Below are 27104 nucleotides of genomic sequence, written 5' to 3' on the forward strand. Positions count from 1 at the left end.
TCCTGTGGTCTGCAGACAGCCTTATATACATCTCTTCTGGGCTGGTTTGCCCTCCTTTCTCATGATGAACTTCTTTTCCTCTGTTTTTGTGTTGTTTGTACCAACTAACACTGTTCCCCAGCTGTCAGTTATTACTGTATTGTAGACTTTCTACATCTTTATACTACTGGATAAGAAGTTCATCATTTACATTTCAACTTCAGTCTCACCATGTTTTTTAAAGGTTATGCATGCTTAATATCACACACAATCGTATTTTTTAAACAGTTAATATAAGAATAACATAAGTAAAGTAGCATTTCCCATTAATGCTTGGTTTCTTACAGCATTCTTGATGTTATGCTTTCTGCTTTCTGCTTTTCATCTGTCTGTTGTGTTTTTACCAAGCATCTGACAGTTTTTTGGTCATCCTCTGTCGTGTTTTTGCAAAGCATGAATTCCTTCAGCAAGTTCACTCAAAGCTCACACTGGCTATAATAACCAGAGGTTGGAAGTTGACAATCAAACCCCCTTAATCAGTAATTAAGCATGTAGTCTTAATGTTAGCAGATTAACACCTCAGCAGTTCCTCGTGTTGTCACAACAACAGTAGATAACAGTAGATAACAGTAGATAACAGTAGACCAAAGCATGCACTGACACAGTGTCAGCAGATCTTTCACACCTGCAGCCTCTCCTATGGTCATAATCTACAGTAGATGACAGCTGGACAAGGCGAAACATCTGCAGCCACTTCCTGCAGTCATTCCTCCCACTCAAGGATCTAACCACAGTGAGCTTGTTTCTGTGTTCATGACTACAGTTCACTACTTATAAGAAAAACCAAAGCACATCTAGGTAAAAATGATTAAGAATGATTAATGATTAATACTAAAGAAATGATGATACAAGAATGATTACATACTGATTAATGATAATAAAACTGATTAGAATGATTAACAAAGATTATTATTATCAATTAAGGATAATCACTGATGACTGTTTCTTGACTGATGTCTAACTTTTTGTCTGCAATGCTCCTCCTTTCTGTGTCCAAGGCATGCCCTCTGTTGATCACGCTATGTTAACCAAATACCTGACTTTGTGGAATAAGCTGGTGTTTCCTGTGCTGTGTGCTATAGACAAGACATTCTTACTGTATTGACGTCTGTTTTGTAACACAATTTTCACTAATTCTGCTTCTACATTTTTCTATGGTTTTGATGATGCCTTGCTGTCTCATCCTGCTTCCAGAGCACACGTGCCTGCTGACACACACATGTGCTACTGTTACTGCACCCGGGCAGCTAGACACAGAGAGGACCACACACTCTCAGAGCTATGGAGTTTCAGCGTTGTGATCTTAACTTTACACTATAAAATAGCACTCTAAATGATGACAATAGCTATAGAGTTTTGACACTGTGATCTTAACTTTACACTCTAAAATAATACTTTAAATGATGCCAATGCAGACCACCTTCACTCTAGCAATGAATGATAACAATTTAGGCTGCAATGTTCTAAAATAATTCTCAACATTGGTTAGTAGATGGCAGTGTTGTCTCACTGTAATCAAGTTAAAAAACAAAGGACATCCAAACCAATTCTAGTTTTGGGTTAAAGGGACAGAGAGGGAAGTCTTATTTTTTCATTTTAATTTTTTACCTGTCCTGCACAGCAGACTGGTATAGGTATGAGGAGCTGGATACCGTGTTGTGCCAGACAGATTTTACTTAAACAAGAGAATAATAATATACTCCTTTTATTATTTATTTAAATATGTATTGATTTGACACCGGGCTGGACAGGGGGGCAAATGGGGATCGGGGCACAAACACCGCACAAACAGACAACACATAGAAAGGACAACACCTGCAAGAGAACAGGGATGGGGGGGGAGAAAACACCAATTGCAGAAAGCAACAGACCCTGCAAGATAACGGGGAGGGGGGCTTGGGGTGGAGAAAAAACAAACAGACAAAAATAGAGAGACAACCAGCCAAACAGAGGGAGAATGAACAGGAGAAACAGCCAAGCAAAATAAATTAAATAACTTAATGAAAAGCATCAAGAGTTATTCTACCTGTGACAACCAGGTATAACCTAAATGTGTATGTGTGTGTGTGTGTGTCTATATGTGAGAGTGTGTACGTGTGGGTGAATCTGTGTGCATAAGCCAAGGTTGTTATCGTTAACAAAGACGAACAAAATAACGAAAGCTAGATGTGAAAAAACATTGTGGTTAACTGAAATAAAAATAAAAACGAGGCTTTACAAAAAAACAATAACTAACTACAACTGTATTATGGGTTTGCAGAACAAACTACAACTAACTAAAATGAAAGAGTAAATGTCCTTAGTTTTTGTTTATTTATTTATGTAACATGAGGGGAGGCTAACTTCGTCGGGGAGACCCAGGAAGGGATCAGCTGCGTAGTTGGTGGGGTTTGAACAGGTTTTCTATTATCTTTGATGCATACATGTGTACAAAAAATATAAATGCAACAACTGTGTAGAGTTGTGTTTTGTTTAGTTTGGGTTGCAGGTAGTCAGTCACTTTATTGGTGGTTTTCTTTTTGTTGTTTTGTTCTGTTCTGTTCCGTTCTGATTGTCTGGCTTAGAGCTCATCCTGCATGCAGGATAAACTTGCCCCTAGTACAGACAAGTAGACTGTGATCTCCCCTTGCACTGGGTTAATGTGACTGCTGGTCATTATATTTACTGCATGTCAGCTAGTGTGTGTTTAATAGGCTCATTGATATCTCACCCAACCTGTCTCTGTGCTTCACATTGTTTTAATACCTAGTTTTTGGTAAATGTTTGTTGAGCTGCACACCGCCATGTTTGAATTGCACCAAGTCTCACAAGATTACACAAATGCTCACTGTGTCATCTCTCACCAAGGGAAGTCCTGATGCCAACAGTAACCTCTTTTTACAGATGTTCCTGGACACACATTTGGACATATCATGTTAGTCATAGCATATATAAATATGAAAGTCGTTTTCACCAAACTGTCATTATTTCTGCTTTTGATGCCATCAAACATGACGTGCAGCACAGTGGAGACAGAAATGATACAGACAGTAATTATTATTGTTGTAATATACATCATAGAGAACGTTTCAACTCCAAACCATAGGAACATGAACATGCACAAAACATCCCAACACATGAAATGATGCGGTTTCGATCAGAAAGAGTTTTGTGTGTGTGATCAGATGTTTTCCTCCTCTTTCTCACACACCAACATCCTGTGGGTCACTCTGAGTGTACGAGGAGAGTGACATAGGCGAAGAGCTTTATGGGGGGCAGGGAGAAGCAGGCCGGATCCACATATTGTGTATATGTGTATGAGAGGAATGTAATGTCCATGTTTGATGCTGCTCTGACCCCCCTCCTCCTTTCAGGGTGGAGCCTGCTGGAGTCCGATGGTTGAGACCAGGGCTGAGGAAGTGTAAGTGTGTTTTTCATTTGATTCATGAAAACATTCAACCATCTTCAGACTGTGACATCACTCATTCAAAGTGCCAATCAATGAACAGATGATAGATCAATAACTGCAGCTGGATTGTGTCTCGTTCTCTCATCAGATTCCTGTGAACTCACACTCGACACAAACACAGTAAACAGATACATCAAAGTGTCTGACAACAACAGGAAGGCGACACTTGTGAAGGAGGTTCAGTCATATCCTGATCATCCAGACAGGTTTGACTACTGGCCTCAGCTGCTGTGTAGAGATGGTCTGACTGGTCGCTGTTACTGGGAGGTCGAGTGGAGAGGAAGAGTTTATATATCAGTGAGTTACAGAGGAATCAGAAGGAGTAGTGACAGAGAAGACTGCAGGTTTGGACAGAATGATCAGTCTTGGAGTCTGAGGTGTTCTGATGATGGTGGTTGCTATATCTGGCACAATAAGATAGGAACTTCCCTCTCCCCCTCCTCCTATATCTCTGACAAAGTAGCAGTGTATGTGGACTGTCCTGCTGGCTCTCTGTCCTTCTACAGAGTCTCCTCTGACACACTGATCCACCTCCACACCTTCAACACCACATTCACTGAACCTCTTTATCCTGGATTTGGGCTCTGGTCTGGTTCAGGTACCTCCTCAGTGTCTCTGTAGGAGGGAGAGTCTCCTCCTGGTAGAGAACAGATCAGTTGAGTCTGTACAGGATCACAGAAATCTTTCAGCTTCTTGTAATAAATTCATCAATGAACTTTGTACAAGGTCATAAGAAACAAGGTAGTGTGATCCAAATCAAAGCTGCTTCAGACTGCGACTGTAACCTAGCAGGTGGTAGAAGTTACTCACAAGTCCACAACCACACAACATCATTGTTCCACATCTTACCATAAACCACTACAAAAATCACCATATTTCAACTCAATTTTACATAAAAATTGGCCAAACAATTTGAACGTTTGCTCAGTAGCTTTCACATCGGGTGTAACATTATTATTATAGCTGTAACTTTAACTTTAGCACTTGAACAGTCTGTGAAGTCACATTGCCGTGTTTATTTTAAATATAATTCACAACCAATAAAGCAAACAGAGTCGGAGTTGCATCGTCTTTTATGACTGAACGTTGAACTGTTGCCGGTGTTCTGACGATCTATGCTGCCTTGCCGAAAAATGCTACCATAGCGCAAATCGATAGACTCGACTCTACTCGGCCCTGCTTCGTTTTCCATTGCAGATAGTAACCAGAGATAGTACGTAGCTTGTCGTCATAGCGACGCCAAACACAACTGCTGCGACGTAATATGCAGTGTGACACACAACCCAGCGATCCACACAGCTTTCTCTTTTTTAAGTTAAAACATTTCAACGTTCCTCAGAATGTAAAGACAGATAAGCGGTATGAAAACCTTCCAGCTGTGTTTTCCTCTGCCGTTGTTGCTGCAGCGGTCTGTGTGACGGTGGGAGCAGAGGGCTCTGTGAGCGGGCGGCTGGCCGGCCTCACACGCTCCTCCCGCGGGTCACAGCAGGCTTCCCCCGCAGCCACTTGCAGAGCTCCTCAACTCCGAAAATATTCAGGCACATTTTTGTTCCGCCATCACTTCTCGCAAAACTGTCAATATTGGAAATCTACACAGCTGATTTCTCACCTCAAAGCTTCTCAGAAGTGGATTTAGTGATGAAATTCCATACGAAAACTGTAAAATATAAAACTTTCTGTTGCTGGCCTCTGTCTGGCGCACACAATGATGATGCAGTGAATAGTGAATATTCTCTCTGACCAATGTCTGTCGTGTTTTCCCGTTACATTTTGATATCCCTCGGTTCGCTTGGACCCTCGACGGAGGTGAGGTGATACGAAAAATAGTACCTGGAAGCAGGTACAGGTACAACATTTCTACAATGGAAAACCAAACAAAGCCGAGTTGTGCCAAAGGGCCTCCGCTCAAACTAGCTTGGTTTTGAGGGCGTGCCTGACCTGCTAGCCGCTTGGCAAGCTTTATGACGCGTTTTCATTGTGATGTCATAAGTCAAGGAAGTCAAGGGCTGGATTACAAATGAGCTATTTTCAAGCGGTTCAGAGCAGAGCTCTCTGTGGGAGATGGGTGTGGCGTTTATATTTAGTCATAAGTTGTGAGCGTGTAAAACATACTCAAATTATGTTATTCCACACGTGCAAAAATTAACCTTCCCGTGCACACAATACAGTACTTGCGCACAAATTCAACAACCATTGTACAGGTTTCTGCGAGCGAGCGCCCGGTTTGCTCTCAAAGGATAACTCTGCTTGCACAGTGTGCTTCTGCTCGCGCGGAGTGGTGTTTTGCTCGCCCAGTGGATTTCTGCTTGCTCGAGTCTACATGACATTTGACAATTTGGGGGCGGAAAGCAAGGAGGGCACACTCACAACTTATGACTAAAAATAAACGCCATAGATGGGAACTTCCTTTGGGCTGGACTTAGGGCTTTATAACTCAATAAAGGAGAGGGGAAAAGCCTAAAAAGCATAATATCACCTCTTTAAAGATGGAAGCTCTGATCATTAAATGGTGGAAATGCCGTTGACTTGGACCTTCTGTCATGTGTTGCTTTGAATTCTGGCTCTTGTTCCAATAAAAGCAGAATGTTACTGTGAGTGCGTTTGTTGTCTTTCTCAGCTCAGGACTACTGACAGGATTCAGCTGGAAGATACAGTATACGGCCAAAAGTTTGTGGCTGTATACTGTCTGTCAGAACCCAGACCTGAACCCCATTCAACAACCTTTTGGATATCGTGGAACGCTGACCTGTGATCTCAGTCCTGCTCACCAACATCAGTCTTGGACCTCACTGATTCTCTGGTGTCTGAATGGGAGTAAATCCCTGCAGCAGTTTCAACATCTGCTAGAAAGACTGAAAGCAGAAGAGTGGAAGCTGTTATAGCAGCACATTAATGAGCATGCTGTCATGCTGTTCCACTGTCAGCTGTGCACATACTTTGGCCATATAGTGAATTACAGCCTGAGACAAAGCTGCTGTCTTTAAATTTATTGAATGTGTTTTGCCCTTAAAGTGTTTGTGTGGTCTACACCTTTATGAAATGGTGCAGAGTTTTTGAATTCTTGTTTTGCAGCTCTAATACAACACTTTTAAAGTTTTTATCAATGCTGCTATCTAGTACATCCTAACTGCAATTATAATACTCCCTTCTTGACTTGTTGACAGAGCACCTTCACCATCACAACCCCCTCCCTCTGGAGTTCCCTACCCATCATACACATCCGTGAACGTAGCACCTTGACACTTTCAAATCCCTTATCAAAACCCATCTCCTTAGATTAGCCTTCAAACTCAAATAATATTACATTTCACCTGCTGATATTTGGTAGTTTTATGGAACCCTGCTTTTATGTGTTTTTATTTATGTATTTTATCTTTACTATTTTATCCATCTATTTTAATGTAAATATACCTCACATTCACCACTGATATTCTTTGGACAACCGCTCTAGCCACAGCCGCCCCAATCAGAGAAAGGAGATGTTAGTCTGGCAAGATCTAAAGAGTCTCAGAAAGGCTTAATAGAATCCACCTATGGAATTCCAGAGTTGTAACCTCTGCAGTGTGCCTGTGAAATGTAGGAGACACCCTTGTGTTCACTACAACATTAAATAATACAATTTAGGTCACATCAAATTTGACCCGTTTGACGGTTTAATATTTTTACACATTTATATCCTCCATATTTAAAAACACGATCTCATTAGTTGCTGGAAGGTATCCACACCTACACACCTTTATGAATAAAACAGACTGAGTTAATTAAATGTCACAAACGGAATATTTCACATCTGTTATTAAGATAAGTCACCTACAAATGTCCTTTATATAGGCTATACATCCATCCATCTGTGAAATAAAATAGTCAAATATCAAAAATCAACACAATATGTCCATAAATTTTTTCGCAATCTTTGAATCATCATCTAAGATGGCTCATCAAAGTATAGCTGTCCGGTGTTCAGTGCGCTTTGTTTTTTTTTATGTGTTAACTCAGTTTTCGGCTGTGATTCCCGGAACTCTTTCACGAGAGAAGAGCTCATGAACATCAGGGGAACAACTCCAGCTAATTTATTTCCCACTTTTCTCGCGTCATTAGTGGAATTATTAGACATTTTGGTGAAGGGCTCTCTCTCTGTTGGGCAAGGCAAGGCACGTTTATTTGTATAGCACATTTTAACAACAAGGTAATTCAAAGTGCTTTACATAAAACATAAAAGCAACAGGGAAATATAAAAAAAGTTTAAAAGACACATAAAATATAATAAAAGTTATAGTGTTGCAATCAGGGTTAAAAGAGTTAAATGGATATAAGCAATGATAAAAAGCTAAAGACAAAGAAAACAGGACAGCAAAAGTTACAGTGCAGTGTAAGACCTGCAGTTATCTGGGAGTTTATTCCAGATATACGGAGCATAATAACTGAACGCTGCTTCTCCTTGTTTAGTTTTGACTCTGGGGACAGAAAGCAGACCTGATCCCAGACGACCTGAGAGGTCTGGATGGTTCGTAACGAAGCAGAAGATCAGAAATGTATTTTTGCCCTAAACCATTTAGTGCTTTATAAACTAACAGCAGGATTTTCAAATCAATTCTTTGACATACAGGAAGCCAATGTAAAGACCTCAGAACTGGAGTGATGTGATCCACCTTTTTGGTCTTAGTGAGGACTCGAGCAGCAGCGTTCTGAATCAGCTGCAGCTGTCTGATGGATTTCTTAGGGAGCCTGTAAGGACGCTGTTACAGTAGTCAAGTCGACTGAAGATAAATGCATGGATATGTTTTTCCAGGTCCTGCTGAGACATAAGTCCTTTAATCCTTGATATATTCTTCAGCTGATAGTAGGCTGACTTTGTAATTGTCTTAATGTGGCTCCTCAAATTCAGGTCTGAGTCCATGACTACACCAAGATGCTCAATACAGTTACTCAGCGCCTGTATGGGATCATAGTCCCCTGGTGAAATGGTTATGTAAATCCTGTGTGTCATCTGCATAATTATGGTAACATATTGTTGTTTTTCATAATCTCAGTCAATGAGCTTGTAGATAATTTCAGTTCTAAAATTACAAATGTTATTGATGCCATTGCAGCAGCCAAGGTGAAGGTGGTCTCTGGTAAGAGAAGATCTCCATGGAGAAATGCTACGCTGGTTAGAACTCAGAAAAGAGAGTGTCGAAAAGCTGAACGCAGGTGGTGGAAAACAAATCTCCAGGTTCATTATGACATCTATAAAGAGAGGCATTTATAATTTAGAACTGAGAAATGCAAGGCGGTCCTTCTTCTCTGACATCATCACCAAGAACAGGGACAGGAAATCGCAGAGCGACCGACCGCGGTCAGTGATCGTTTCCTCTGGCGGGATGAAGTCTGACGCTCTGCATGATCCATGATAAGATTAATGTCAATACAGCATGCTTTCAATATTTTAGAGAGAGACCACTCAAAATATCACAAATCATGCTTTTCGGGGAGCTGACGTCTTATTAGGGAAATGAAAATAAGCGCCCATAGGTTTGTGAATGTGCTGAAACGCCGGGCACACACACACACACTGCAGCACGTGCCTTACTGTGAGCATGTGCAAACGTGTCCTCATAATCAAGTAATAAGATAAAATAATAAAATAAAATATACGCAGTTAATTGGAATTTATCTTCCAATCATCTTAACAGGAGACCCGCACAGTACCTACTGAGCTGAACATGCACATGAGTATACAAGGATTTGAAATAATTTGACTGTGTTCTGGCCCGCCATATAATCACCATTGCAACACAAACCCTGAATAATGCACATGTAAATATCTGCATTGTTCTTTCTCTAACAGTCTTGTATTATTTTTCTCTATTCTTATATAACTTGCATTTACCATTCCTTATTTATACATCTATTTATGTCATCTGTATGTCTGTCTTCCTGTAGCACCGTATCACCAAAGCAAATTCCTCTTATGTGTAAAACACTACTTGGCAATACCTGGCAAAAGCGCCTTCTGTTGATACAGATTAAAATGTACTGATACACACACCATTTTTAAAAGTTTTATTTTGAAAACCACAAATACAATGTTTTGTACATTTTGTTTGCATAAAAATATAATAACAGCCAATAGCTTATGTAAACATGAAAACCATCCAAGTGTGCATTGTCATTTAAGATGTAATATTAATTGTTATCGGGCGTCAACGCTTTATAATGGCAGGAAAACACTGTTAATGACCTCAGAATCATAACACTGTTCATGTTTGCCTTCATTATCATTAAAGATGTAATATTTTATATAAGTAATGCAATTACCCCATGCATAATCATATAAACACAAATGAGTCTTTAGTTTCTGCAGGTTTCATCTAGTCAAATTTGAGACACCATCAATGAAATTTAAGACCTATCACGACATTAAAAAAAAAGAATAACTGAGTAAATAAATTTATTCAAATTAGGTTTGAGTGACGTCTACAAAACTGGCATTGGACATCAACAAGTAATTAAAAGTCCAGAACAAAAACAAAAAACAAGTTCTGTGTCTTTTTGGCGAGTTTATAAAACATACCCTACTGCTGATGGAGAAACTCAGGGGAGCAGACAGGCAGACAGAGAGAGGCGGGGAAAGTCCGTGTGTTGCAGTTATAGACCAGAGGTAAAGGTGTGTGTGAATGAGCGCAGGGAGAAGTTGATTTAAGTAGGGATTAAAACATGTTAATAAAAAAGTTGTAGTTAATTTCCATAGGGATTAAAACATGCTTTCACAGGGCGGTATAATGTAAAAAATTAAGATGGTATTTTGTTTGGGGTCATCAGTGATCATGTGAAATTTTAGTAGCTGCGCTCATTCATTAAGTAGCGGCAGTAGGCTTCAAATACGTTGCTATCAACTGTTTTTAACCAAGTTCTGTTTCTTTCAAGCAAGAGTTGATAAGGTTGCACTTTCGCACAGCTGAAGAATAAATCTGTTTTATATCTGTGGTACAACCCGAAAGAGACTGGCGGCAATAACACGACAGCTGCAAGCTGGTCTTTGTAGTCATAAAATAGTCAATTATATTTGGACTAGTGGAAGAAAAACTACAACATCACGAGAGGAAAAAACATTCTAAAGCACTGCAGGAGCAGTGAGCGGCAACGTAACCGGGCTCAGCGGTTTTTACGGACATCACAGCAGAGGCAAAGAGCAGTGATGAAGTACTTCTTCTTCCACCGTTTCCTCAACTGTATGGATTTTCATGTGTTTTCTCAGTTGGGATTTCCATGCAAATTTATTATCACAAACTGAACAACTGAATGGTTTCTCCCCTGTGTGAACACTCAAATGTTGATTAAGATTTTTCTTATGTCCAAATCCTTTTCCACAAATTGAACAAATATAGGGTTTCTCCCCAGTATGTACTCTCATGTGTTCGGTCAAATTGCCTCTACTCCTGAAACTTCCTTTACAAACTGAGCATGTGAAAGGTTTTTCTCCTGTATGAACTCTAAAATGTGTGGTCAAACCTGAGCTTTGTGCAAATCCTCTACCACAGACAGAACAACTGAAGGGTTTCTCTCCTGTGTGGGTTCTCATGTGCTTCACAAGATCTAGTCTGTGATTAAAAGTTTTTTTACAATCTGAGCAGCTGTAAGGTTTTCCTTCTGAATGAAGTCTCATATGAGACATTAAGGACTCCTTACAAAAATATCTTTTGTCACAAACTGGACATCTAAACTGTTTCTCTCCTGTTTGGAGTCCCTTGTGGCCAAAGCTTGCAGCATATTCAGAGGAGCAACTTGATGTTTTTCCATTATTATATTCCACATCACTTCCAGGTACTTCTTTGTTTTGCAGAGGGTTTAAACCTGACTGAGGTTCCCTGGTCTCCTCCCTATCATAACTGACACCAGTCTCAGGTTCAGAAGAGTCTGAAGTCTTGTCCCCAGCAGCTGGTTGTAAATGTCTATCTAGATCGGAGTTCCTGGCTGGTTCTGGTCCTCCACAGTCCTCTCCATCAGCTTCTGTTTCCATCTGTTCAGTGAGTCTTTGATGAAGCTGTGAGGACTGAGGTTTCTCTTCTTCATCTTCTTCACTCTTCACAGAGACAGGACTAAATGGGAACTTGATGATATCAGCCTCCTCCAGCCCTCGAAGCGGCTCTCCTTCCCAACTGGTCCGGGGTTCAGATGAGGGTAACATCTTGTCATCAGCAGCTGAATGTGAAGGTCTATCTGGATCCGAGTTCCTGGCTGGTTCTGGTCCTCCACAGTCCTCTCCATTAGCTTCTGTTTCCATCTGTTCAGTGAGTCTTTGATGAAGCTGTGAGGACTGAGGTTTCTCTTCATCGTCTTCTTCACTCTTCACAGGAGTGAATGTGAACTTGGTGATATCAGCATTCTCCAGCCCTCGAAGCTGCTCTCCCTCCTGAGTGGTGAAGAGTTCTTCCTGTTCCTCCTTAATGTGTGGGGGCTCTGGTGGGTCCTCCTGGTCCAGACTGGGGCTCGAGTCCTGCTGCTCAGGGGGAACCACGTCTTCACTCACCAGCAGCAGCTGGACGCCTGTGGAGAATAATTAAATACATACGTCTTAGTAAGGGTGTGGAAAATAATTGATTTTTAGATGCATCGTGATGCGGACTTGGGCGATTCTGAATCGATTGACAAATGTCAATAATCAATTATCTAGAAGTTAATTGATAACATAATGTTGACAGAACCAAATAAGCTCGGAACTCAAATGTGGAAGCTCCGCACCTTCTGTGCAGCACGGTAGCCCTTAGCTAGTGTCCTCTCCTCATTCTCAAAGGACAGGTGGCAGTAGGTGACGTGAAGCGAGCGGAGCAGAGGAAAACATAAGCGCTACGTTTCAGTTTGAAAGTAAATGTACAGTGCAGGTCACAGCGTGTCCGTTAATTAAAGTCTGTCTGCTTTCCAACTACTGAAGGCTGCGGTCTGGAAGCTGAGCAGGATGCTTTATGGCTGCTAGTTCAGGTTTGTTGTCATTCATCCACAAATCAAACACACAAATGAACGAAATGCCGTTTCTCAAGGCCCATGATGCTCAATACAAGATCACAATAATCAACTTACAAGAAACAAACATGTAATTACACTATACGAGACACAAAAAGGAACAGAAAGGTGGAGTGACGTGGTTTGGCTGGAACGTTGTAAAGTGCGAGATAAAAATAGCAGCAGAGGTCAGTGATAACGCTGTAATAATGTAATTATGCTACGTAATGTTGCATAGGTGATGCATCAAGATATCGAATCCAATCGTGAGACTAGTGAATATCCCTATGTCTTAGAAAACTAACTTCCTGGTAACATTTAAACTACTGACACCACTACTTTCTTAAACGTGTGGAGAAACGCTGCACATTTTGTACAACTTATTTGGAATTCAAACGAAAACTGCAAGCATATCATACAGAGTTTAGAATTGGTCTTTATATGTTTTTATGTTGTATGTTCATTTCTATTCTATACCTGGGGCAATCAAGTGAAAGTTCAATGAACAAAGGGTTATCAAACTCATACATAAAAAAACTTATTGAAGTCAAAAGTGAGAAAATGTGCCTTTTTCCTTCTCTACACAACAAACTGACTACACTGGTCACTTCCGTCAGCCGATTAGAACACTTTCAATGACTTTTTTGTAAAGCTATGAAAAATAAAAAATTAAATTAAAGCTGCAAGCAGCGTTGGGCGGGCCCTCGCACTTGTAGCGCATCGGGGTGTGAGCCGGCCGAGTTGCATATTCTGGAGCTCTGCCGGTGCTGCTGTGAATTTGCTACGCAGTTATGACGCCGCATGAAGGTGCTATATGTCATGTTCTTTCTTTACAACTGTCTGCATAGCTTATTCATATTGTGTAATGAATGAAAATAAATAGGCCTACTAGGCTCCTCTCTACTTTGACATTTAAGATTAGCTGGTTTGATCCACCTTCATACACGTGACATTACTGTACAACTTGAGAAAGGTGAGTTGTTTTCTGCTCCAGCCTGCCTAAAAGAAAAGCGTTTTTGGGATTAAATGGACTTTATTAGCTGCTGCAGTGCAGGATGAACTCAGAATAGACCCATTTCTCACCTTATTATTCTAAATCATGCAACGAAGAAGAAGAAATGCATAATAAATCCTGGGACAAAATCTGTCCACAAATACTGTACAGCATGTAGTCTGATGATCAAGACTTGTGTTATAGCTGACTTGGGCAGTGAAATGTTTAATTTTTTTAATTCATGTGGTCATAGTTGTCCACAACTCAAATCAGAATATAAGAAGAAATGTTTTATACCACCTCAAGAAGGCTTCTATCAGAAAGGTAGGAAGGTATTTCAAATGTACAACTGCAGTCCTGAAATCTAAGTAAAGTAATTTCCCTGACATTTGTGTTACTTTACTTTTAATAGATATTATATTTTGCCACGCCCATGTGCGAAACTTGTAGAATACGAAATTTTTCACCGGTTCTGACATGTTTGCAAATTTTGGTGAGTTTTCGAGTATGTTTAGGCCATGTCATTTGAGCCTACTTTGCAGCAGAAAAAAAAAAAAAAAAAAAAAAAAGCAAATTCAATAGGGACCTCGCACGGTCGTGCTCGGGCCCTCATAATAATCCGAGCAAATTCAATAGGGACCTCGCACGGTCGTGCTCGGGCCCTAATAATAATCCGAGCAAATTCAATAGGGACCTCGCACGGTCGTGCTCGGGCCCTATAATAATCCGAGCAAATTCAATAGGGACCTCGCACGGTCGTGCTCGGGCCCTAAAAAAATAAATAAAAATCTGAGCAAATTCTATAGGGACCGCGCACGGTCGTGCTCGGGCCCTAAATAGCAGTACTGCAGCATCTGTCCCCACACCACCAGGCTCGAGAATAGCTTCATCTCTCAGACCATTGAGCTCGTCACTATGTCACTTTACTGCACCTCACGGTCACTTTACCTTTATACTACTTTTACGGGTTTCTTGCAGTTTACATCTACGTACAGGGTTTCCGCTGCTTATTCCCGCCGCTGCTTCAGAATTGTATGAAATGTCGTAATTACACGACTCTGAAAAGGCTTTTAGTTTGACAGAATAGAATACAGAATATATATAATATTATAATATTTAGAATATGCTGTCGTGGCACCAAAGGTGCAGTGAAAAATTTGGTTGCACCTACATTTTGTAGCGGTGCAACCAATGCAAGAAGTTAGTTGTGAGGAGTTAAAAATAACCTTAAACATCTCCAGCAGCAGTGGTGTAGTCTGTGAAATTGGCTAATGTAAATCACCAAAAGGGATATGAAACGAGAGCAAACTCAAACTACACACTGAAAGTCCCTATTGAATTTGCTCGGATTATATTTAGGGCCCGAGCACGACCGTGCGAGGTCCCTATTGAATTTGCTCGGATTATATTTAGGGCCCGAGCACGACCGTGCGAGGTCCCTATTGAATTTGCTCGGATTATATTTAGGGCCCGAGCACGACCGTGCGAGGTCCCTATTGAATTTGCTTTTTTTTTTTTTTTTTTCTGCTGCAAAGTAGGCCAACTGACATGGCCTAAACATACTCGAAAACTCACCAAAATTTGCAAACATGTCAGAACCGGTGAAAAATTTCGTATTCTACAAGTTTCGCACATGGGCGTGGCAAAATGTCGACTCGCATTAAGTGCGTTAAAGCGTCGTTGCATCCGGTGTAGGGCTGCAGCCCCCCTGCTGTCATGGTAACGTAACGCTACGCCGCATGTCATCTAACATTCGGCCGTTTCATATTTTCTGTTTATTTAACGGCCACGTCTGAGCGAGAAAACAGCTGACAGTAACATTACAACCAACAGCAGCACAGTCTGAGAGTCGTTTGAGTTGTTTTCTTTGCTCCACACTGATGCAGAAATCCATCTGATGATCATACTGCATTACTCAATAATGAAATAAAATCAGAAACATTTAAAAGCTTTAAGTAAAGTAGCCTAATTAATGTCGGTTATTGTCACAACATCAGTGACGTGGAAATTTGATTCATTTAAGATTTGCTGCTATTGTCATTATTCTAATGTGCTTCATCAGGATGATTAAATAAAATATCGATTTATTGATTAGACATGTTTTTGATATTTATTTTGGATAAATTGGTTTGTTAACTGAGTAATAGTAAAATGGGACTCATACTGACCAGATAACAGAAACCAGAGACTGTTGTGCCCTCATCGTTATAGAGACCTGTGGCCTGGACTACGAAAGGAGTTCAACCTACTCAGAGTTAACTCGGGGTCATCAGGCAAACTCAGACTGCCTACACTGGAGTTAAACGGTACTACGAAGGTGGATAAGATGTTGGTTAGTTGAGTTTGCGTTAACTCGGTGTTGGTGCACGTTCGCGTAAAAGCGGCGTGTTCGGCCGTGCAGGCAGTTTTTTGCAACGCCGCATGCTCCTTATTTCTCCAGAGGAACGCACGTTGGTAGTGTCAGGAAATTGTGAATGTAAAGACACGTTAACGGCTGAATCTAATGTCGTGGCGGACGACATGCACTCCCTGAAAAGTTATATTAAACTTTGCAATCGAATTTAGCAGTGAGGAAATACTTTAGCCCACAATCACCATCATGCACCTTAGAGACTTTGGATTGGACGTATTCACAACAGTGATTTTCCATTTTTTATTACATTAATTTCAGGAAATTTCCAATTTTTCTTCTTGTAAATTTCCTACTTTAATCTAGATTTTTTTTCCTTGGTTATTAACCCTCACATAATCCACACATAAAATAATCTAAATATGTGAAAACACTTTGGAGAATTCAGTTATAGACTACAGAAAGGATCCTGTTAATTAAGAATCCTCTCTAAAATCCCAGAGGCTGCAGGGCTCGCTGTCTGAACGTGATGCTGTTGTGTTCAGAACTTCATTGCAGCCGCAGTGGAACAAATCAGGATGAAATCTAAACATATTTTATGAAGCGGTGTGTATTCATTATCTAGTCACAAAGTAACAGAGGACTCCTATGCTAGTTTCAGTCCCTCCAAAAATCGATCATCTTGTTGAAAGTGCTGCAGGTTCGCTGCGAATGACACTCGACTCTGTAGCCCCTCTAAAAAAGAAAATTAAAGCAAATATCACGGAAACTTGAGAGGAATTGGCGTTCCACCAAACTGGAAAATTCTCGTTTAATTTGGCAAGATAGTCTTAAAACTTATAGGAAGGCCCTCCGTAATGCCAGAGCAGCGTACTACTCGTCATTAATAGAGGAAAATAGGAACAACCCAAAGTTTCTTTTCAGCACTGTAGCCAGGCTGACAGAGAGTCACAGCTCTATTGAGCCAAGTATTCCCATAGCTCTCAGTAGTTACGACTTCATGAGCTTCTTTAATGATAAAATTCTAGCTATTAGAGACAAAATTCACCAAGACCTGCCCTCAACTGGCACCAACTTATCTCTAAACTCAGGAACCTTAGAAACAGCTGTAGAACCAGATACATGTTTAGACTGTTTTGCTTCCCTCAATCTATACCAACTAACTTCAATAATTTCTTCATCTAAACCATCAACCTGCCTCTTAGACCCCATCCTGACTAGGCTGCTTAAAGATGTTTTACCCTTAGTCAGCACTTCTATACTAGATATGATCAATCTATCTTATCAACAGGCTATGTACCACAGTACTTTAAAGTAGCTGTAATTAAACCTCTTCTGAAAAAGCCCAAACTTGATCCGGATGTTTTAGCCAACTATAGACCTATATCTAACCTTCCATTTCTCTCTAAGGTTCTGGAGAAAGCAGTTGCTAAACAGCTGTGTGACTTTCTACAGAGCAATAGTTTATTTGAGGATTTTCAGTCAGGATTTAGAGCTCATCATAGCACAGAGACAGCACTGGTGAAAATTACTAACAACCTCCTTATTGCATCAGACAAAGGACTTGTCTCTGTACTGGTTTTATTAGATCTTAGTGCTGCATTTGATACCATTGACCATCAGATCCTATTGCAGAGACTGGAACATTTCATTGGCATTAAAGGAACCGCTCTAAGCTGGTTTAAGTCCTATTTATCAGATCGATTTCAGTTTGTACATGTTAACGATGGGTCCTCCATGCATGCCAAAGTTAGTCATGGAGTTCCTCAAGGATCTGTCCTCGGACCAATCCTCTTCACTTTATATATGCTTCCTTTAGGCAATATTATCAGGAAACACTCCATAAACTTTCATTGTTATGCAGATGATACTCAGTTATATCTATCGATCAAGCCAGATGAAACTCATCAGTTAGCTAAACTTCAAATGTGCCTTCAGGATGTTAAAACCTGGATGACCTGTAATTTTCTCATGTTAAACTCAGATAAAACTGAAGTTATTGCTCGGGGCCTAAGCACCTCCGTGACGCATTATCTAAAGATATAGTTTCCCTGATGGCATCGCCTGGCCTCCAGCACCACTGTGAGGAATCTTGGAGTTATCTTTGATCAGGACATGTCGTTTAAGTCTCACATTAAGCAAATTTCAAGGACCGCCTTTTTTCACCTACGTAATATTGCGAAAATCAGGAACATCCTGTCTAAAAATGATGCAGAAAAACTAGTCCATGCATTTGTTACTTCTAGGCTGGATTACTGCAATTCCTTATTATCAGGCTGCTCGAAAAAGTCCATTAAGACTCTTCAGCTGATCCAGAATGCTGCAGCACGTGTTCTGACAGGAACCAGGAAAAGAGATCACTTTTCTCCTGTTTTAGCTTCTTTGCATTGGCTTCCAGTAAAATCCAGAATAGAATTTAAAATCATTCTTCTCACCTACAAAGCTCTTAATGGTCAGGCACCATCTTATCTTAAAGAGCTCATAGTACCTTACTACCCCACCAGAGCACTGCGCTCCCAGAATGCAGGGTTACTTGTGGTTCCTAGAGTCTCCAAAAGTAGACTAGGAGCCAGAGCGTTCAGCTGTCTAAAATGGGAATTGTTGGGCTTCTGTAAATAGCATCATAGAGTACGGTCTAGACCTGCTCTTTTATGAAAAGCGCTGTGAGATAACTGTTGTTGTGATTTGGCGCTATATAAAAAAAAAATTTAATTGAATTAATATCTACTTCTCATCATTAACACTGAGTACAGATGTGGTGTGTAGTCCACGTGCAGGGTAACCTCAAGTTAACCACGAACAAAACCTGCCTGGAGCAGTTCAGAGATGCGGTGTAAATTGCCATGGCAACAGACCTCGGGTAACACCTTTCGTAGTACGGGTTAACCAGGAAGTTACACCCGACATCATAAAGTTAGTCCTGAAGTTACCTGGATAAGCCAGTAATATAACGAAAGTTTTTATATCCCTTTAGGTGATTTAAATTAGCCAATTTCACATAGACTACACCACTGCTGCTGGAGATGTTTAAGGTTATTTTAACTCCTTACAACTAACTTCTTGCATTGGTTGCACTGGCCTAAATGAAAAATCTAGGTGCACCGCTACAAAATGTAAAAAAAAAATTTTCACTGCACTTTTAGCGCCATGCTGTATAATGAGTAATAAACAACCTCGTAACAGGCAACTTTCTTTGCTGTAGAATACACAAAATTGTCCTTAGATTAATTGACTTGAAAAATAATCGGCTGCGATTGGTCTGTTGACTGAAGCGAGTGACATGCACATCCGTGAAAAAAAAGGCACCGATACAGCAAAGGTTAAATGGCAGCGAGCCAAACTCAAACCTTCCTGATCTTCTCCCAGTTCTCTTTTGTCTGACCTTCAGCTGCATTTCTCTCCGTGGCGAGTCCGACTGACTATGTTTTAAACAATTAGTGCATAGGCTCATCTGTATGGGCGGAGATACTGAGCACATCACACACACCTTCTCTGTTTTATTAAAACGTGCACGTTATGTATTCATGAGACATCGCGATTGCTGTTAGATTAATTGTGCAGTATAGATAAAGACATTTCCTCCATAAATTGGTGCAGAAAATGTCTCCAGAATGCAGGAAATTAAGTGTTTAAAACTCAAAATCTTCAGGGGAGGAGCCCCAGCCCCCCAATCGTATATTTTAATCACGAATATTTCTTTAAATAGTATTAAAAATATCTTCCAGCCTTGTTCTCGTGACCCCAATATTCTGGATTATCAATCGCTTATGCTAAGTGTTTAATCACAACTTTAATCTGAGCCCTGAAATGTCCCCACCACTGTTCAACACAAAGGAACTCCTGCTGCATGTATTACTGAGTGCAGTGCTGCTTACTGGACGTCCCTCTGGGACGGGAGGACAAAAATCACAGTACTACAAAAAACCACGGTCCAACAGTAAAATGCAGCAGGAATATTAATCCAGAAACATCAGATATAACAGAGAAACACTTACAGGAACATTTTACTGCACTGTGAGTACTTTTACTGCAGTAAAGGCAGTTTACAGTGAGAATAAGCAGTAAAGTGTACAAACCTGCTTCAGGCTTGAAAACAGCGTCCAGTAGTTTGCGTTGTCCACAAAGTTCCTCCTCGTACTCTGCTATCGTTCTTTCAAACAGCTCAAATATCTCTTCAGCAGCCGCACTTAGTCGCTGCTGGACAAAAGCTCTCAGCGTTTGGACTTTAGACATGTTTACAGCAGCTTTTCCTCCAGACACACTCCGTTACAGACACGCAGCTCACTCTGATAAAATACTGAGCTCCGGCTACTTCCTGCTAACAAGCTACTCTAACTTCATTAGCTGTTTCAGAAAGCAGGTTTAACAAACTCTGACCTGAAACTCTGAGTTTTCGGTTCCAGAACAGCTGATCAGAACCAGTTCACTCTGAGTATGTTGAGCCTGATGGAAGCACGTGCGTGGCGATGAAACAAAGCTCATCAATGGCGCTCCGAGACCACGATTCTTCTTCTTCTTCTATTTCTGGCGACTTGTACCCAGATGGAGCAGCATTATCGCCACCTACTGTCTTGACTGCAGCACTCACAAGTTCCAGATGGATGTTTTCCAACAAGGTGCAGAGATGCATTTAACTTTGTGTGACCCAGTTCTGCTGAATTGACTGTTCCTCCTCACTTTCTGCTGAATCTAAATATCTTCCTTTATTTCTATTATCCCATAAACTCTGCGCTGCATCTTAACTTTGCTTTGATCTCCTCTTTGCTAACTGGTCCTGCCGCCTCTGCCTGATTTACTTTCTACCTGTTTTTAGCTAATGTGTGCCGGGACCCATAGAAACTGAACATCGGTCCCCAGACTACTCACTCTGTATAAAGATATCAATATTTCAAACAATATATCCTCCCTACATTTTGACATTGTACTTTTGAGACGACCCAGAGCTGCGCTTGAATCTGAACAAATGATCATTCTCATTGGTTTGACTTCCTCTATCCGCTGTAGTGCAAACAAGACCTCCGTCATTTCTGCTGCAGACACCGATAAATGGCAGGTTCGTCTTTCAAACACCTTAATTTTTGCTCAACAGACTTATTATAAACTAATGAGTCAGAAAGTTCATCCATCCAGAGTTTCATCTTCAGTCTGATGAAGGTGAAGTTTCTGCAGGTTCCTTCCTCAGTCTGATCTTCTTCCTCTCTCTGGTTGTTCATCTTCGTCAGTGCTGAAGATGATACTGTCACGCTTCAGATAAGACCCAGGAATAGACTGGAGACAAAAGCTGGTTCTCAGAGATTTATTGAGTCAAGGAGCTGGCGGTGGCTGCGGGGATCGGGGCAGGCAGAGCTGGCAGGCGAGGAAGCTGATGGGGTTCAGGCAGAGAGGCGGACGGGTAACTGGCAGGAGAGTGAGATCCAGGAGGCGGGGAAGGTGAGTTGGTCACAGACGGGTCCGGTAGAGATCCTGAGCACAGGAAAAACAGGTTAGTTGTCAGCTTAACAAACAGAGTACAGGTATAGTTCCTGTAATGGGAATTCCAAACATATTGCATGTAACCCTGGACTCACAGAGACTCATCTGAATCTGTGTAAACGTAACAGTCAAATATCTCTGTTCTCTGTGGTATCCAGACTTCAGGGACAACGTGTCTCTGTGGGATGATAAGATTGACCCTAAAACTGGATAAATAACAGGCTCACGGAGCTCTGCTCACTCATTCCAGCACACATGTACACGGCGTATTTGTTTTGCTGTGAGTCCTTCTGCAGAAGACTTGAATAAATTTCACAAAAAGACAAGTGTTTGCCTGAGCTGTTTATTTAAACACGCAATTCCCACCACATTCCTAACCAAACGAGCTGGTAGCCAAGACAAAAGGGCCCAAAACCAAAACTGCAGCCACACCCAGGGGGAAAAAAACACACAAACACAAGGCAGTCTTCCACAAGTCAGGGTTAGGTCACAGCAGGGGGGGCGTGACAGATCCAGTGGAGAAGGACGCCGACCGGTGACCTGGAGACGTGTGTTCAAACCTCGGCTCTGCTTGAGGTACATGACAAACCTTCAAACTGAACTACAAAAACAAAACTCCAAACAAACAGCAGGTAAGGTCATTTACATTTCCTCATGTGGCAGACGCTTTTATCCAAAGCGACTTACATTTGAGGAACAACATACAAGCATCAACAGAGCATCAACTACAGATCTACAACTGACAAAACATACTAGTAAGAGCAGCAATAAATACTAGTAGAGCTCACAGTACATATCACATCAATGGGGTAAATACCGAGGGAAGGAAGTAAGAGTTAACAAAAAGTGCAATCAATACAAGATCATTGTAGGGGATAGAAGAAGAAGAGCACAGGAAGTGCATGTTAGAGGTTAGGAGTTAGAGGTGTTATCAGAGGAAGAAGACGCCCCTGCTCTGATGGCGTGCGGTAGCTCGTTCCACCATCATGGTGTCACAGATGAGAACAGGGACTGGGATTGCTTTGTGTGAAGGGACGGCAGAGCCAGGCGGCGTTCGTTGGAGGAGCGTAGCGGCCGAGAAGGAACGTAAGTTTGTATTATGGAGTTTAGGTAGATGGTGCAGACCCAGTAGTCACTCTGTATGCAGCATTAGTGACTTGAATTTGATTCTGGAGGCCACGGGGAGCCAGTGGAGGTCACTGAGTAATGGAGTGACATGAGTCCTTTTGGGCTGATCAAAAACCAGACGCGCTGCTGCGTTCTGAACCATTTGTAGGGGTTTCACCGCACAAGCTAGAAGACCTGCTAGGAGGGCAGAGAGATAACCACGGCCTGTACCAGAAGCTGGGTGGCGTACTGAGTGAGGTAGGGCCTGATTTTTCTGTGAAATGTGGTTTGAAATGAAGGTGACTGTTGTTCTGAATGCACCAGGACACCAGTGCTGGTGCATTCAGAACAACAGTCACCTTCATGGTCAATCTCCCACCTGAGATGAGTGTATAAAAAACAACAAGCGATACATTCATCCATCGTCAACTGCTTGTCCTGTGTACAGGGTCCTGTGTACCTTCTTGCTGTGAGGCGACAGTGCTAACCATTGCACCACTGTGCTGCCCAACAAGTGATACACTGTAAAAAAAACACAAAACAAAAGAAAACGCGATACACTGTAAAAAGAAAGACAAAGAACAAAAGTAACCAGGTTACAGAAGTGATTCCGTCAGAGAGACAACACAAGGAATGTATGACACACCTGTTGTAGAGTAGTACATGTTAGCAGAAATGTTCCTTGTCATTGCCTTCAGTCAGTCAGACTGCATGCTTTGATAAAAGTCACCATAATCTCTGTTTTTAGCACAGGCAGGGACATTTTGGCACATTTATAAAAAGAACGTCTCTCACCAAGTACGATTTGGTTCCTTCATTTGTACCAAAGAGCTGATAAAAGGAATCGGACCATTGAATGTAACATTACTATTTGAAAATGAATTACCTGTTTGACGCCCCCTGTGTAAGAGGTATGATATGGTGGTGAGCTGTGGTTCAGGACAAACTCAGCTAAGCAGTTTTCTCTTTATAAACAGCAACAGCTCTGGAATAACTTTACGAAACTCAGATGCAAAATCTGCTCTTTGCACACTAATACAGATAATCTGCATGTTTCCTTGTGTACTTTGAGTCACATTCACTGTAAAAACAACAACTGAAGTCAAAACTTAAGAGGTGCCAACAAACCAAGCCTCTCTCTGCTTCAGATAAAGGTTTGTTAACTTGTCATCAGCTGTGGAACGAAGGAAAACCAATTTTCAGGTCTCTGTTTGCTGCCAGCTGCTGGTAGAGAGGGGGAGGATTGAAAGAGGAGCAGAGAGGAGGGTGGAGGAGCAATAGAGGAGGAGATGTAGAATAAACTGGTGACTCTTAACAGTAACAGTAAGTAACTAGCTTATCCCTGAGGGTTATCCAGAGCATGTTCACTCTGAAAAACAGAGCGCTTTCTGAGTTAAGCAACTAATTTTATTAAAGTGGTGTGAAACAGGCTTTGAGGTACGTTTCCTCTCTTTAGTGGGTGGTGATGGCGCATAGATAAAATGCCTGCCTTTGGTGTGGGAGACCTGGGTTTAATTCCCACTGTGACCCATCCACCATTGTGTCCCTGAGCAAGACACTTAACCCCTCGTTGCTCCAGAAGCAAGCGACCTCTGATATGTGTAGCAATTGTAAGTCGCTTTGCATAAAAGCGTCAGTTAAATGTAATGTTAAGCCATAACCCTGACCAAGTAGTTTTGTTTCCTAAACCTAACCAAATTGTAGTTTTATTTTGAAAGTATAATCCCTGTTGCATTTTGTTGCTCACTTGACCGCAGAGCCCTACCTGTCGAAAAAAGTCAGTAAAGGGTGTTGAACAATCGTGTATATATGACAAGTTGGGAGTGAGAATGTGTTGGTCTGCCATGCCAGACGGTTCTCATCTCAGGGCATCAAATACCAAAGCTTTCAGAAAAAGTGACAAAGCATAGTTATTTGATCTAATATTCACCTCACACAGAAGCTAAAGGCTATGTTTAGCGTCTGTGTGAGATGAATGATTTGTGTTTCCTCTCCAGGTGAAAGTGGATGTGAGTTGAGCAGCATGAGTCAGTGTGAGGACAGAGAGGAGGGAGTCCCTCCCTCTAAAAGCACTCTGTGTGGGGAACATGACAGCCAGACCAAAGCTCAGAGGTGAGATGAGGATCTCTAACTGTCCAGGACTCAAATCACTCCACCATCATTATTCACTCTCAAAGCTCTGTGTGTGTTGTGTTGAAGCCCAGAGCAGCAGCAGGGACCAGACTCTGCTGGACCTGGACCTGGACCTGGACCAGAGCCCAGCTGTGTGTCCTTCAAGAGTGACGAGTCCATGCACACACCACTAATTTTCAAAGGATCACTTACAGAGTAAGTCAACATCACGTAACTTCATAATGTCACCAACATTACAGAACATTTGGAGGAACAAATTCCTTCCTTATTAACAAGAAGCACAGGATTTGAAACTTCCCATTACTTTCTCATTGGCTTATTTGAACAAGAATCAAGGACTATGGCCAATTGCTGTCTGAGTGGCAGCAGCAGCGATATGTCAGTAAAACAAGAGGAATAATCTCAGTGTGATCCACCTCCACATGTTCACTCTCAAAGAAAGAATTCTACTAAAAACACATTCTGCTCTTCAGAAAGTAGTCTAAGCGTCGCGAGGACCAGTCTGGCGTGCTGGTTGTCATGGATAGCGAGGGCTCATCGACTAAACTACATGAAAAGTTTTAGGGCCAACTTGAACAGCAAATGCTGTTTTTTAACAGAGAAGTCAGCTAACAGTCGACGCTGCAGCAAATACAAGTCACTTCTATTTCACCTTGTGTTTGTTGGTTTGTGTAACAGCTGAAATAACTTCTGGAGAGAATGCTAACACTATGCAGACCATTTACAAAAGCAATAGAGAGGTCCAGACCTCAGTGGTAGCTACAGCGGTGCATGTTCTGAATATGTCACAGTGAGCTTTACAGCCAACACACGTCTAATTTTCCACGTCAGCATTCAGTGTCTTTCACAGCATAGAATTCATGAAAGTTGTTACATTTCAGTTTGGGCAGACTCAGATGTGGACAGTGAAGACAACAGTAGTAGTGTAAATAAAAATCCTTAATGAACAAACAGCTGATGATGACAGGAGGCAGGCAGGTTGGAGATTCCAAGGTATGGCAGGTATTTGCAGAGGTGGCTTGAGGTGAGTGGTGAACAAAAGGCACAGGAATCCTGCAGCACAAGAAAACTCATCTAAGCAAAAAAGCACTAGGCAACGATGAAGTATCCAGGGTTCGTGGTAGGAATGTGTTGACTAGGCTTAACGTGACAGAGTGGCAGGAAAACACGGGAATTAAAGAAGGAAGTAGATGAGGTGATTGGATTCAGGTGACTTGATATGCCAGATGCCTAGAATGGTAATCCACATTCTCCTCCGCATGGGAGGTGGAGAACAAGGAAACAGAAAAAAATAACTACCGGCTGCTGCAAAGAGAATTATTTTTCGTGGGAATTTTTATTAAACCTGTGTGTTTATTTTCATCATCGTTATTCTTTCCATACATTTATATTGTCACATGTGAAGCTGCCCAGTATAACCAGTCTTCAGCTCTTGGCTTCATTCATGATAGGACAGCTGGAGAGTGACAGGAAATGTGGAAGGGAGAGGGGACAACATACAGAAAAGGGCTGCAGGACAGACTCGAACCCAGGTTTTCTGTAGCAATGTCTGCTTGAGTATAAAACAGATGGCACGGACATTTTGGTCCACGTTGTTTTGTCTTGTTTTGTTTGTAAAGTGTAATTATTGGGCATGCTGGTCAAAGATGCTCTCACTTTTGCTCATGCACTGAAACGCAGGAGAAGAGGGAAAAGCTAATGTGCTTGTGTGTCTTCACCGCCGTGGATTTGCGCAAAAAAATTACAGGTTTAGCAAGGCAGTGTGAAAAGCTAAACAATGGTACTGAGACACTACAGCACCAGGGCCCTGTTTCAGAATGCGGGTTTAGTGAAAACTCTGAGTAAGTTAAGACTCTGGCTTTTCGGTTTCAGAGGGCGAAATCAGATAAGCTCTAGGTTAGTAAACCCGGAAACTTACGCTGTGAATCTACCCTGCTCGGGAGGAGGTTTACTTCAACAAACGATGAGTTTCTCTCTGACCCCGCCTTCTGTGGAGCCTGAAGTGGCAGTCTCACATTTCTTCATTCATATTGTCGATATCAAACCACATATTGGGCACAGTTACGTCTTTAGAAACATCGAAATCACAGTTAAATAGGCAATTAGTTTTTTTTACCCAAAAATGAACTTGAACATGACCACTTTTATGATCAATCTGTCATCGATGTAAGGACAGAGAGTTATCTTTGGACATCCTGGATTTATCCTCAGCACAGAATAAAATCGATAAGCTTTACAACACAGTGACTCTGTGGACATTAAGGCAGCTGTCATGTTGGCAACAGTTGCACAAAAACACTTACAGTGCTGCAGTATACCTACTGTTTAAACTAATCTGTATAATACAACAAGATCAGTGAACAGTAACCTTTCATATTGTAGTCGCACTGGCTGGAACATTCCTATCATAGTTATCAACTGGATATGTTGTGAATATGAGTGGGGGCTTCCGGTATGGTGCGGTGCTGAGCGGTTGTGTCTATTTCTGCTCCGTCACAAGCCTGGAATAAATCCTGAAATAATTTCATCATTGTGCTTATTATACCAGAAAAGTTGACAATAGCGTATGAGCTTTGGAATTT

General features: G+C 41.5%; 2 protein-coding genes across 2 annotated transcripts in view; one reads left to right on the forward strand and one right to left on the reverse strand.

Annotated features, from left to right (window-relative positions):
• The window catches only part of LOC119902295, a 91397-nt gene that overhangs the window by 12008 nt on the left and 52285 nt on the right, over positions 1-27104 (forward strand). The gene's annotated exons all lie outside the window — the stretch shown is intronic.
• The window catches only part of LOC119905743 (zinc finger protein 771-like), a 137264-nt gene continuing 119674 nt past the window's right edge, over positions 9515-27104 (reverse strand). The window contains exons 3-4 of the mRNA XM_038723068.1: positions 19887-20107; positions 9515-12013 (exon numbers count right to left, since the gene is read on the reverse strand). Of these exons, the coding sequence (XP_038578996.1) occupies positions 10641-12013; positions 19887-20043 (1530 nt within the window). The 5' untranslated portion in view covers positions 20044-20107 and the 3' untranslated portion in view covers positions 9515-10640. The remainder of the gene's footprint in view (positions 12014-19886; positions 20108-27104) is intronic.

Source organism: Micropterus salmoides, unplaced genomic scaffold, assembly GCF_014851395.1.
Source record: "Micropterus salmoides isolate LMB-PRFRI ecotype aquatic unplaced genomic scaffold, ASM1485139v1 Ms_hic_scaffold_1, whole genome shotgun sequence".
Taxonomy (NCBI): Eukaryota; Metazoa; Chordata; class Actinopteri; order Centrarchiformes; family Centrarchidae; genus Micropterus; species Micropterus salmoides.